This window comes from Mytilus californianus, unplaced genomic scaffold (genome assembly GCF_021869535.1).
Source record: "Mytilus californianus isolate M0D057914Y unplaced genomic scaffold, xbMytCali1.0.p SCAF_6, whole genome shotgun sequence".
NCBI classification, from domain to species: Eukaryota; Metazoa; Mollusca; class Bivalvia; order Mytilida; family Mytilidae; genus Mytilus; species Mytilus californianus.
In genome coordinates, this window is record NW_026262712.1 from 4,693,969 (window position 1) to 4,707,076 (window position 13,108).

Here is a 13,108-nt window from a genome sequence, read left to right on the forward strand (position 1 = left end):
CTTCCTGGAATCCATACGTCATTACAATTAAAGACAAGATATAAAAAAAAATAACTGATTCAGTTAAGTGTAATCATATTTGTTCTTGACGATGTGTCCTCATGGATTCCATTAGATAAAATGCTACGGAAAGGTGACAAAGTACCATTAGATCTTGAAATAAATGATAGAAGTATGCTAAAAAAAAAGAATACGCAAGTCGTGTACACCTTATATATTCCGGCGTGTCTGAAACTCTTGTTTTAATCTTAAAACTTTTAAATCAAAAATAAGAATATGATCTCGATTCAAATTCCATTATTTTTATTTCTTTAAACTTAATTTTGATTTAGTAGCTTTAAGAATTGGTCGTTTGAGAGATAAACATATGGGTCAAGTGAAATGACGAAGTAATGGTCGGTGCATTTGATTACCGGTAACTGAATTATAAATTCCCTTTAAAGGTTGTTGTCAATGAAATCATCCTAAATTTAATAACAAAATGTTTAAAGAATTAAAATAGTAGTTTGTGCTAATTTTTTAATAGCATCTTTTCCAACAAAGTATATGTATTCAAAGAGCCACAAAATCCATGCAGTCTATGCTCCCCTCCGTCATCTTTCAATGCATTAGGCCGAGATACGGTCAGATAGGTTGGTTATGTCGAGTAATGTCATCTTATTGGAAATCTCTATTATGACAATTTGATAACATGGATAATGTGTATGAGAATTTTGTTTTGTAGTCGTGTGATGATGCAGTTGAAAAACGATTAAAGACGTACAGCATTATCTTCTTTGTATGCATGGCTATCATCATTTTAGCCGAGGTATGTATGTTAATGTGAAAAAAAAACGACATTGAAGAAAAAACTCCACTAATGACCCGTTATAAAATATTATAGTAACGATAATTCTGTTTCACCACTCTATCCTTTTGAAATGTAATTACACCAAGTCAAGATTATGACTTTGTTAAAGATAATAGACAATAAAAAAGGTAAACAGTATATTAATCCCTAATAATTTGTTAAACTCGATCTCATTTTCAATAAAAAATGTAATTCGCTAATGGTACTGAGGTTCATTTTAACAAACCAGACTTCAAAAACCGATATTTTGTTTTAAAGTCATGAGAGATACCAGACTCGTCATTTAAGCGAAGGTTTTGTTCATTAGTCAAAATGAAGACAGATCAAACAGTTTCAAGGTCACAAGGGTTAAACAGAAAGGGAAAAGCCATATACCTTTCTGGGTACACAAACAAAAGTGTTTGTTATCAATAGTAAACCAATTTTGAATTGATACGGTCATTTTGATCTATAAACAACTCTTAAAAGACTAAAAATGTATTATTTACTCATGTTCAATCGTTCAGTCAATTGGTAGAGTAATCCACTGCGGTAAATTCAGACATTTCAGATGCATGTAGTTATTTTAGTCCTGTCCATTCTATATTCAGACTCTTACCTGTTAAGATTTACCTATACAAAACATCAGCATATGAGTTTCCAACAAGCAAATACCTCAAAATTATCTTAAAATCTTTACAAGACTAACTTTATTATATTCAGACTTTTCAGATGTTGTTCAGATCAATATGACGTTTGAGACTATAATCTGCTTAAAGTCTGAAAAAACAAACCGCCAAGAAAATGGCGAAAATGGTACAGCATAAAGTCATAGCCAAACGTACATCCATTTAAAGGTTTTATTGACAAGCATACTTCTTTTAGTATAAAGATCAATAAACAACACGAATACTGTTAAATTGAAGTAAATTCAGTTACCTATACTAGGTAAACATGCTTTCACCTATGCAACCGCTGATCTTGCGAAAACCCTGTTAAATGGTGTACCGAGAGAATAATTCATGCGTATTATAAATTATATTATATATATGCGTATTTTGACATTTTTAATTGTTAGGTTGCTGTCACGTATAATGCACATTGCTTACTATTCAGGTATTACATTTGTTGTAAGTCATCTACATTTTAATTTTGAAGAAATAAATTGTTATTTACAAGTCGAATAATTTAATGAATGCATGAAAGGTTCACTTTTGTACCAATTATTCTGATTCATAAATAATTACAAGAAGCTAATTGAATTACATGTTTAACTCAGTATCTCAGTTTTTAATCACCCTGATTTCAGATGTGCTGTGTGATTATTATTGTATACAATGGCATAAGATTCAAGAAAGATTCCAAAAAATTACACCTGGATGTTAAAGCTGTTGACAACACAAAGGAAATAAAAAAAGAATTTGAGAAACATATGTTGGAACCATCCATTAAAGATGAAGATCTTAAGTCTAGAAAAAAGAAAAAACAAAAGAGAAAATCAGGAAAAATATCACAAATCAACAAGTCGAAGTCAAGAGCATCAATTGAATTACAAAAAAAAGAACATACAAGTATTCAGGAACAACCTGTAAATACAACTGAATTACAACCTATTAAATCGATGGAAATGGAAGACAATGAGAAAGTCGATGGCGAAAGTTAACAAGTTGACACAATCTCTTGGACAAAGGTTAACGATGCTGAGGAAGTAGACACATTGGCTGAATATAATACCACAGGGTCGGATACACAAATCAAGGATGCTACTGAAATAACAGATGTGTAAAAATATTTTAAAGAGCTTGCTGCTTATTGCTAGATGATTAGATGTTTTGTTTGATAATATCTGTATGTTCATTCAAAATTAATTTTGATAAATAAACTTTAATACATGTCCTTTTTTTCAAAAGCAACTCTCAATTCCTATGCTGTATATTTCTACATAAAGACTTTCTCGCAAAGGGTATTTTTCATTTTTGATAAAAGAGAGGCGAGAGATGCCAAAAGTACATTCAACTCATAAGCAGAAAAAAAAAAAACAACGCCTAGAAAAAAAAATACGAAAAAGACAAAAAGACAAACAACATTATATAAAACACAATATTGAAAATTAAAGACTGAGCAACACCAACCCTACCAAAATCTAAAGGGTGATTGCAGGTGATACGGAGGGAAAGCAGATCCTGTTCCACATATGGCACTTGTCCAGATGCTCATATTAGTACAAATCAAGTGATAAGTCTCATTCCTTATGTCACATTCGGGGAACAGAGAAATGGATTGCGGTTACGACAATTAAAACATGTCTGTCAATATCTGTGAAACAGATATTCCATCACGGTTAACCAACTCGTGATGGCGTCTGTGAAACTTTCAAAGGTAAGTTATCAACTTCATTACCTGAAACTCTTGGTTTAACAAGATCCTTGTGAGCAGCAACCCTCTTTCAAGGAAATCATGATTGCAAGCCCTTAAATATCATATCAACTGGGAGATATAAACTACGTGTGCAGGCGCGGCTAGAATATTGCTACATAGAAATGGACAGTTCACAAATGGGAAGCTGAATTCATCTTTTTTGTCGTTAAGTCAACCGACCCCTGCAGTCAATTTTAAGATTTAAATCTAGATATGAGACAGTCTTAACTTCGATGGTAAAGATGCATTCAATATAGTCACCCAACTTTGGTTAATTAGTGAGAGTACATTACCTATATGGCAGAAAGTGAAGAGTTAAAAGACAATGCAAGCTTATTTTCAAATACAACTCATAGTACCGATCTAATATAAAACATTACCAAATTTGTACCTCATATCATAGATCATAGATATAAGAAGATTTGGTATGAGTGCCAACGAGGCAACTCTCCCTCCAAGTCACAATTTATAAAAAGTAAACCATGATAGGTAAAAGTACGGCCTTCAACACGAAACCTTGGCTCTTACCAAACAGCAAAATATAAAGGGCCCAACAAATGACTAGTGTAAAACCATTCAAACAGGGAAACCAACGGTCTAATGTATATAAAAAACGAGAGAAGAGAAGCACTTATGATACATACCAACAAACGACAACCACTAAACATCAAATTCCTGACTTAGGACAGGTGCGAATAAATGCAGCAAGTTTAAACGTTTTAACAGGCACCAACCTTTACCTAACCTAAAACAATAGTGTAACATCAAAACATAAAAGGACACACTATAAAATATCAATTGAAATGGCTTAACTTAATCAAAAGATATATTAATACAAACAAGTGAACATACACTGAACGAATACATTTGATCTATGACACAATTCAAATACAATATCAATAGAATAAGAGGTGAGATGTTAAACAATATCAGAAAGACAACCATAACCTTGGACAAAATGCCGCCACATAAAATAATGTACACAGGTAAATGAAAATAACTTTGTTGTAAGGTATACAGTAATGGAGAACGGAAATGTTTTTTTTATATCTTTATATTTGCGAAGGATGGAGTTATTATTTCATATTAATTTCTAAATCAGTCGATGTGAAATTTAATAAATAAAAACTACACTTTATTCGTTTCTTACTGCCGAAGCGAATTGTGTTTGATGCAGGTGAACTAGTAATTTATATGCGTATCACCACCCAATTATTACGAATCAATATTTCTTGACCTATTACTTTAACAATTCATTAGATTAGTACCAATAGTTCAATAGACGTTATAATGAGTCCTCAGCAGCGTGATGTTCATTATACAAAGAAATATTTCTAAAATGTAATGTAGACAGTACATAATATTTTTTGATAAATCAATTATCTACATCTATACTTGTCAAAGTGTTATCTTTTATTTCTGTGTCCTTGTTCTTTTCGGATATCGGTTCCTCACTTAATAAATTTGTGTTTTCCTCCAAAGCTGTCACTTTGCTGCCTACTTGATCATTTTTCTCATATCCCGATTTAACATTGTTTGTCTCATAGTTATCCTCATTTATCTTCTGATCTGGTTCTTGCATATTTTCCTGATTGCCATCTGTTTCATTGGTCAAAGAAACCGTTGTTTGAAAAGTCTTGGAATGTGAAACATTCTCCTCACTGCTATTGTTTACCATGATCAAACTCTCAATTTTGTTAACGGAAGTTTCTTTTTCAGTATTTGATGTTTGTTCGGTGTGTCTTACGTTTTCTGTCGAATGCATCCTGTCGGATTTTGAGGTTGCACAGCTTATTTCTATTGTATCATTTGTACCAATCAACTGTTGTTCTAGATTAGCGATTTTTCTTGAGGAAATTAAACTTTGCGCATTTTGTATGATTAAACAAATCTGGATAAAAAAATTAATTTTACATTTAAAGACATTTCTCATTGATAAGAGATGTTTTATCAAACTTTAAACTATGTATTTCTTTACGAAGTTTTATTTTAATAACTGGTTTTAAATTTTCTTTAGTTACGTCTTTATTTGGCATACGTTCTGCTTTGATATGCAAGCTACACTGATAAAATTTAGAAATACTATTACATTGGCCTATAATGTATTTGTGGAACGTGTTCCTATACTTGATGTAGGATTTGACTTGTTATAGGCAACGATGATATTCGATTTTGTTTTACTGCACTGTTAAAGTATAAATTTAAATGACGTTATACCCTTGGTTGGAAATTTACTTTGTACAAATAACCAAGATTTGTACATAAACTTGTAAATGATATACGGATACTACACTGCACATGTATATGAAGAGCATATATCTGAGAGGCTGATATAGCAAATTCTAATGCATTTTTTATGTAACATTTTTTTTTCATTGGCTAAAAGTTACCGTCAAATCCACAGTTGACCAGGCGTAACTAAGGAGGGACCCTCCATTTTGAATTGATTGGATTGACAAATGTTCGATTACTACAATATTATCGAAAAAAAAAACAACACCTACCTCAAATTCGCCGTTTAAATGTTATTTTATCCAAATTTGAATCGTAGAAGTAACGTAATAACCTCCAGTTTGTAAGTTTTCATTTGTATGACGTCACGTTTAGCTATGACGTCTTTGCGCCAAAATTATTCATGAAGTTTCGCGGAATTTTTTTGTATGTCAAGTTTATACATTTTTTAAAGCTCTAACGTACATGTATTATTTTTTTTTGCAATGCATTTTAATCGGAATAACAGTTCTGTAGTTGACGAGTTGCGACCGTCAAATCAACAACTGACGGTGGCAACTCTTCAACTACAGTACTGTTATTCCTTAATTAAACTGGGATCAGTTTCTACTACTTACTTATTGAAAACGATATTATTGTGCAGAAAATTATTTAATGAAAACAAAATACATGTCAGTCAGAGGGTTCGCGTTTGACTTTTTATGTTTACAAAAAAGTAATAAAGCGTGAAATCAAGCATTTCAACAAAAACATTTGTATCTCTCTTTTTTATATCACTGAGCAGGACAACAGCAAAATAGTTTAAGTGTACAGTTATTATGAAATCACATCGACCATTTGAGACCCTTTTAATATGGATTTTTTTAAGTCCTAGAAATAGATTTAAAGTAGTCGCTATCAATTATTTCCAATAGTAGAGGAAGACAAGCGTTTTGTGTATTTAGTATATATATATCAGTTTAACATTTGGTGACCATTTCATGTCATACAGGTTGAGTAAGTTAGTTTTCCTTTAAGGAAGTTCGCTTGTCATGTTTTGGAATTTTTGTCAGATCATCGGAATCTTCTTGTGTTATCTATTTGAATGCCTTAACAAATTTTGCCCATCGACCCTCATTTTTCTTTTACATGTATGTAAATATACCATACTAACGTATTAAAACAGTTTACATAGTAATTAGTGATTTTCAGAAATTAATTTTCAATTTTCTTGTTTGGAAAAGTTAAGGAAATGAACGAGTTTATGATTTAAAAATTGTAGACTATATTTGTATTCAAATTTGGAATACAAATATGATATTTTATCAAGTAAAACTGTTTTTTTATACTGGAAATACATTCTATTCGAATAGACAATTGACATACGAACTCAAATGCTGCAATTTCTTCTGTTATAAACAATCAAATAATAAATAACACCAAGTCTTCGAAATTGTTGCTACAAAACCCTAAGAAATGTAATTTGATAATATGCTTGCCGTGTAAGTCTAGGTTTTAAGTTTATTATATTTTTACAACAGTGCATAAAAGACAAAACATGTGTTTTTCTAATCTATGAATAAGTAATGATGACAACAGCATAATCGGATAGATGTTTATATATATATATATAAATATATAAACAAGTCTATATAAATATATATAAGACAATTAATAAAAGATAATAACGGTTTCAATTCATCACTTTTACTAGCGCTATCACTGCTTTTACAGATCTTCAGGTAATTTGACTTGTAAACATAAGTGTTATACAAAACAATTGATTGACGTAAACAATAGTATGACGTTAACAAATATAAGGGAGACTACTAATGTCATTTAAAAAATTAAGTAATGTCTTTAAAGTGTTCTTTAAGTAATAAATAAAATATTATTTATCAGTTAATCCCGGGTTGAGTATGTTTATTAATAATTCTTCTTTCTTCTTCTGGAGAAAATCATTTTGACGATTCACCATATACAATGGAAATATCTTAAATCGTCCATTAGACGACAACGATGGAAATGGTCGTTAGACCGGATGATTGTTAAATCTTCATGGATGGTTTGCTGCCTATGAACAGTTATTCTAGTAAGCAGTTCATTTTGTGTCTCTCCAATATAGAATTCCTCACAATTTGAAGATATGAGAGAATAAATGACGTTTGAACGTTTACAAGACATGTTTTGTTTAACTGTGAAATGCTTTCCATTTAAAAAAAAAAATGAACTTTCTTCTACTAAATTAGGACATGTCATAGATCGTTTATCGGTACATTTTGTAACAATATGCAAAGATTCATTAAAGTCGAATTTTGAAGATGTTAAATATCGTTTTAGACTTTTTGACTGTCTTTTACTGTTGATAATCTTCTTTTTTTTTTGTCCATTTTTTCACGTTTGTGTAAATTATTTTCAATTTGTCGCATGAAACTAAATATATCATAATCTCGTGGATTATATGTTGTTACAAACGGGATAATTTTATCTAAACTGTTTGATGATTCTTCGGTTGGTTCGGATCGCCGTGATTCTGTAATGATTGGTCCTTTTATCAGTGCCTTTTGAATTCCGTAATCTATCACTTGTTCCGGACATTGCTGCTTTTTTAAATACACCTTTAATTCTTCCAATCTTTTATTGCGTAATAGTTCTGTACTTGTAATGGTAATTATTCTTGACGCTAGATTAAAAGGTATATTTAATTTTACATGTTTTGGATGGTTTGAGTAAAAATTCAAATACATATGTGTATCGGTGTCTTCCGTTATAAATACTAAAATATCGAAAAACGGCATCTTGTTGACATTTCTGTTAATTGTGTAACGAATATGTGGATTTAAAGAATTTATTTCAGAATGAAAATCTGAGACAGATATATCCGAATTCCAAATTATAAAACAATCGTCAAGAAATCGTTTCCAGTTTTGACGTATGTAAATTGCAAATTCATTTCCGTATTTATGGTCCATTTTTCGTATAATAATTGTTTCAAATATCCAAGTACTAAAGTGGCGTATGAAGGCGCCATTTTAGTACCCATAGCTATTCCCTTTTTCTGATGATAGTATGTGCCGTCAAAGTAAAAAATATTTCTTTCCAATATAAGTTTCAAAGATGCAAGAATAAATTCTTTTGTCTATCTGTTTTCAATGACGTTTTCCGTATTTTCTAACCAATATTTTACGGCTGTAATTCCTTAGTCATGTGGGATATTTGTGTAAAGACTGACAATATCAAAAGTAATGAGTTCTGAATTAGGACTTACAGTTGTTGGTAGATAATTTAAAAATTCCAAATCGTCTCGTATAAAACTTGGAACTTCACGACATAAAGGTTTAAAAATGGAAAGCATTTCACAGTTAAACAAAACATGTCTTGTAAAAGTTCAAACGTCATTTATTCTCTAATATGTTCAAATTGTGACGAATTCTATATTGGAGAGACAAAAAATGAACTGCGTACAAGAATGATTGTTCATAGGCAGCAAACCAACCATGAAGATTTAACAATCATCCGGTTTAACGACCATTTCCATCGTTGTCGTCTAATGGACGATTTAAGATATTTCCATTGTATATGGTGAATCGTCAAAATGATTTTCTCCGGAAGAAGAAAGACGAGTTATTAATAAATATTCTCAACCCGGGATTAACTGATAAATAATATTTTATTTATTACTTGAATAACACTTTAAAGACATTACTCAATTTTTTAAATGACATTAGTAGTTTCCCTTGTATTTGTTAACGTCATACTATTGTTAACGTCAATCAATTGTTTTGTATAACACTTATGTTTACAAGTCAAATTATCTGAAGATCTGTAAAAGCAGTGAAAGCGCTAGTAAAAGTGATGAATTGAAAGCGTTATTATCTTTTATTAATTTTCTTATATGTTACCAGCATACGGATTCTACTTAACCAATTCTTTAAATATATAAATATATATATATATATATATATACAAGTCTAAAATGAAAACAACGTTCAAACTTATGATTGCGTTGGATAAAAACCGCAATTTTTATACGTGTGCGTGCAAAACAAATTTCTTGATAGAGGGGTCTAAATACAGTACAAACAACATTTTCCAAAAAACCAAATGAGTGAAAAGGTATATTTTAACAAAACGAATTTGACTAGAAGGTCGAACAACTGATGTTCTTAAACTCTGCTGACTGACATTAGCAATTGTCAAATGAACGGATCACAAGATGTAACAAAATAGATCTAAGTATTGATTTATCACAAAACAGAAAACAATAAATTCGCGGAAAAGATGGTATATGTATCTAAAGAATTTTCGTGTTGTAAATATAGATTCATACAATCAATTGGATTTCCAAATATTGGTTTTAAACATGTAATGGACATACCTGTGTGTGATATAAACCATTGATCCTGAAATTAGTACAGTCTGTGTCGGTTTTACTCGCGTATGGATACACTACAGTTTGCGATTTACAACACTGTACTGGTATTTGCTGATTTAATGAATCCCGGTTGCTAGCAAACCAGTACGATCCATTTATAGACGCAATGTTTAAAGTTCCAACACCACAGCATTGAGCCTGAAGTGTAAACATCTACTAAGTTTTAAAACACTGAAAACATAATTAGTACTTAAGATTAGTGGTAACAGGACATGAGTAATTATTCAATTTATTATAGTTGATATGACTTCCGCTTAGTAGAAATGAGGAATAAGTTTTTTTTTATATAATAATGATGGAAAATAGATCCTGGTCAGTAGTATTTATGGGTAATTTATCCAGTAGATATGGTGTTTTGAGTATTCACATTAAAATAAAGCATTGATCATGTATAAAGATCACTAAACATAGTGGATTAGATATCCAGTTCAGTAAAAAAGTAGATTAATTGACAATTTGTCGAGGTTTGGCTAGCCACAAAACCAGATTCAACCCACCATTTTTATTAAAATGTCCTGTACCAAGTCAGAATATGGCAGTTGTTATGTAATAGTTCGTTTCTATGTATGTTGAAATGTCGTTTGTTTTTTGTTGCACTTTAGTGTTTCTGTTGTTTCGTTGTTGTCCTCTTATATTTGATGTGTTTCCCTTGGTTTTAGTTTGTAAACAGGATTTGTTTTCTCTGTATCAAATTATGACAGCGGTATATATTGGGTTTTAAGTTGAGTTGCAATGGTAGATACAAAATCCAGTTCAGTGGCATGACGGATAAAATATAAAATTCAGTAGAAATAGTGGATAATGTATCCAGTTCTTTGAAAATACGGGATTATGTATCAAGTTCAGTAGTAATGTTTGATATGTTGTTCAGTTAAGTCATTGTTAGTAGCAATAGAGCAAAAGGTATCAGCTTATGTAGCAAGGATGGATTCTGTTTTTTGTTCAGTCAGCAGCGATAATGGACATAGTATAATGGTCAGTACAAATTAGGGATAAGGTATACAGTTCCGTAGAAATAATAGGCAAGAAATTCAGTTCAATAGAAATCATAAAATGAGTAATCTTGTTGAAGAGAAATACTCGATTAGGTTTTTGAGTTCAGACAAATGATAGACAAGGCCATTCAGTTAACACAATGAAAGAGTTATGAAATTTAGTTGAAGTGGTGGTTACTGTATGTTTTCAGTAGAATAGATTAGTTAAAATGGTGGATAAGGCGTGCACATGATCCAGTTCAGTTGAAATGGTCAATATGGTATAGTATAAATTCGGTAGAAATGATAAATAAGTTATCCAATTTAATGGAAATGGTGGATAAACTGACATATCAAGTAGAGATAATGAATAATGTAACAAGTTTAACAGAAATGTTCAGTTTAAACGACAGATATGCTCTCCATATTCACGCTGCATTATTAAAATTCCGTATCTTATAACTACATAAATATAGTTGTCGTATGTAATTTCACTTAAATTTGAATTAAAAGCCTTTAATTTAAGTTAATTGGCTTTCAAATATCGTAAAAACTATCAATGTACTTAACACAGGCACCCTTGCTAATCTTTCCATTTGGAAGTTTTGTTTTAGTGCTCTTTAGTTTCATAATTGATTTAGTTACTTCTCTGTTTATATTATGTCTCCGCATTGTGAGTTTAACATGTCTGATATACTTAATTAAAAAGTAGTCATCTTAGATGAATTTCTTCAAATATAATGAATTCCAAACAGCACGAGACATTTTCCATCGAAAGGGTAGGGTAAACGATTCACGGTATATTGAATGCATATGCACGATTACTAGTATTTGCTTTTTTGTCTTACACGTGAAAGTCGATATGGATATACATTGGTTAAAAGGTTTCTTCGGTAAAAGTTGCTCAAATAATTACACGAGGAATCCAAAAATATTAGTGGACGATAAATAATAATAATAGAAAACAGATTTTAGCCTTAACCGGTCATTTCGATCTAAACAACATCCAAAAAGAATAACCCTTTAAAAGTGAGGTCAATCAGACTATTTAATTCATTTTTTTGGAAAAATGTATTCCTGTTCAAATAAACGAATTGCCATCAATGTTACTGTTTTGAATAGATAAACAAAATAATCAAGAGTCTGAATGTTGAACAGATCGTATTTTACTGAAGCGTATCAATTGAACAGCACTGTATTTTCTGCACTTGATATTTGACTTAGATACTAAACATCAACAAAAACTGTGGTGTTTAGTCTTTTAAAAGCTAACTTCAGTCCATTAATGCTTTCAAAATGTTATGTAGTAAATAAGAAATATCTATTTTCAAATGTGAAATATAGAAGTTATTATTTTACATACCTTTATAAAAAGTGTATTCCAGTAAAGAGAATACGTGTCATAATGTGCTGATGCATGAGAATACTGATATCTTATAATCTCATTCTGTAAAGTTTCTTCTAGAGCTTGATTTATCTGAAGTGTGAAAAGAGATAAACAATAACAAAACGACGGTTGACACATGTGGAGCAGGATCTGCTAAGCATTCACATTTACCTGATATCATCTCAGGTTTTGGATGGGTTAGTGTTGCTCAGTTGTGTATGTTAATTTTTGTATTTTGGTCGTTCTACAGATCATTGCAGTTCGTTGTCATTTTGTTTTTTCGACATAAGAGATTAAATTTACCTTTGATATTTTGACCACATGTAGAAGCAAAAATATACGCTTTTCAATTGATCTGATATAAGAAGATGTCTATTCGCTTATTACACATATATCAGCACGAAACCTTAAGGAAAACACAATTGTTAATAAAGTCTAATTATATTCAACGATGATAACCAAAGATCAGAGCTAATATATGTGAAATACTAAATCACAAATTATATTAAAGTAATCATTGCATTATTTTGTTTTCTTATTTAGGTAACTATACTAAAGTATTGTTCTTAGTGACTTACCCTATTTTTGCCTGTCTGATTGTGCTTGTGCGGGTACATGTAAATGTTTTTTTTTTATTTTTTTTTCATATTGTGAATTTGTTGTATCTTCTTCATTTTATATACCAACGTATTGTGTGTTTGAATGACCTATATTTGTGTTTATTTATCATATATATTTTCCGTGTTTAACGACAGTTTATAACTGTGAACCAACCGTAATTTTACTTGTGATATGTAATGTCAGATAAAAAGCTCATATTTCATTAATGTGATGCTTTTATACAAATGTTACAT

At 30.7% G+C, this 13,108-nt stretch overlaps 1 protein-coding gene across 4 annotated transcripts in view; it reads left to right on the forward strand.

Annotated features, from left to right (window-relative positions):
• The window catches only part of LOC127706052 (uncharacterized), a 317,740-nt gene that overhangs the window by 112,782 nt on the left and 191,850 nt on the right, over window positions 1–13,108 (forward strand). The window contains exons 19-20 of one of the 4 annotated variants that reach the window (XM_052210461.1): window positions 725–808; window positions 2,139–2,722. The exons of the other annotated variants lie outside the window; for them this stretch is intronic. Of the exons in view, the coding sequence (XP_052066421.1) occupies window positions 725–808; window positions 2,139–2,492 (438 nt within the window). The 3' untranslated portion in view covers window positions 2,493–2,722. Of the gene's footprint in view, window positions 1–724; window positions 809–2,138; window positions 2,723–13,108 lie in introns of those variants that run through there. 4 annotated transcript variants of the gene reach the window in all.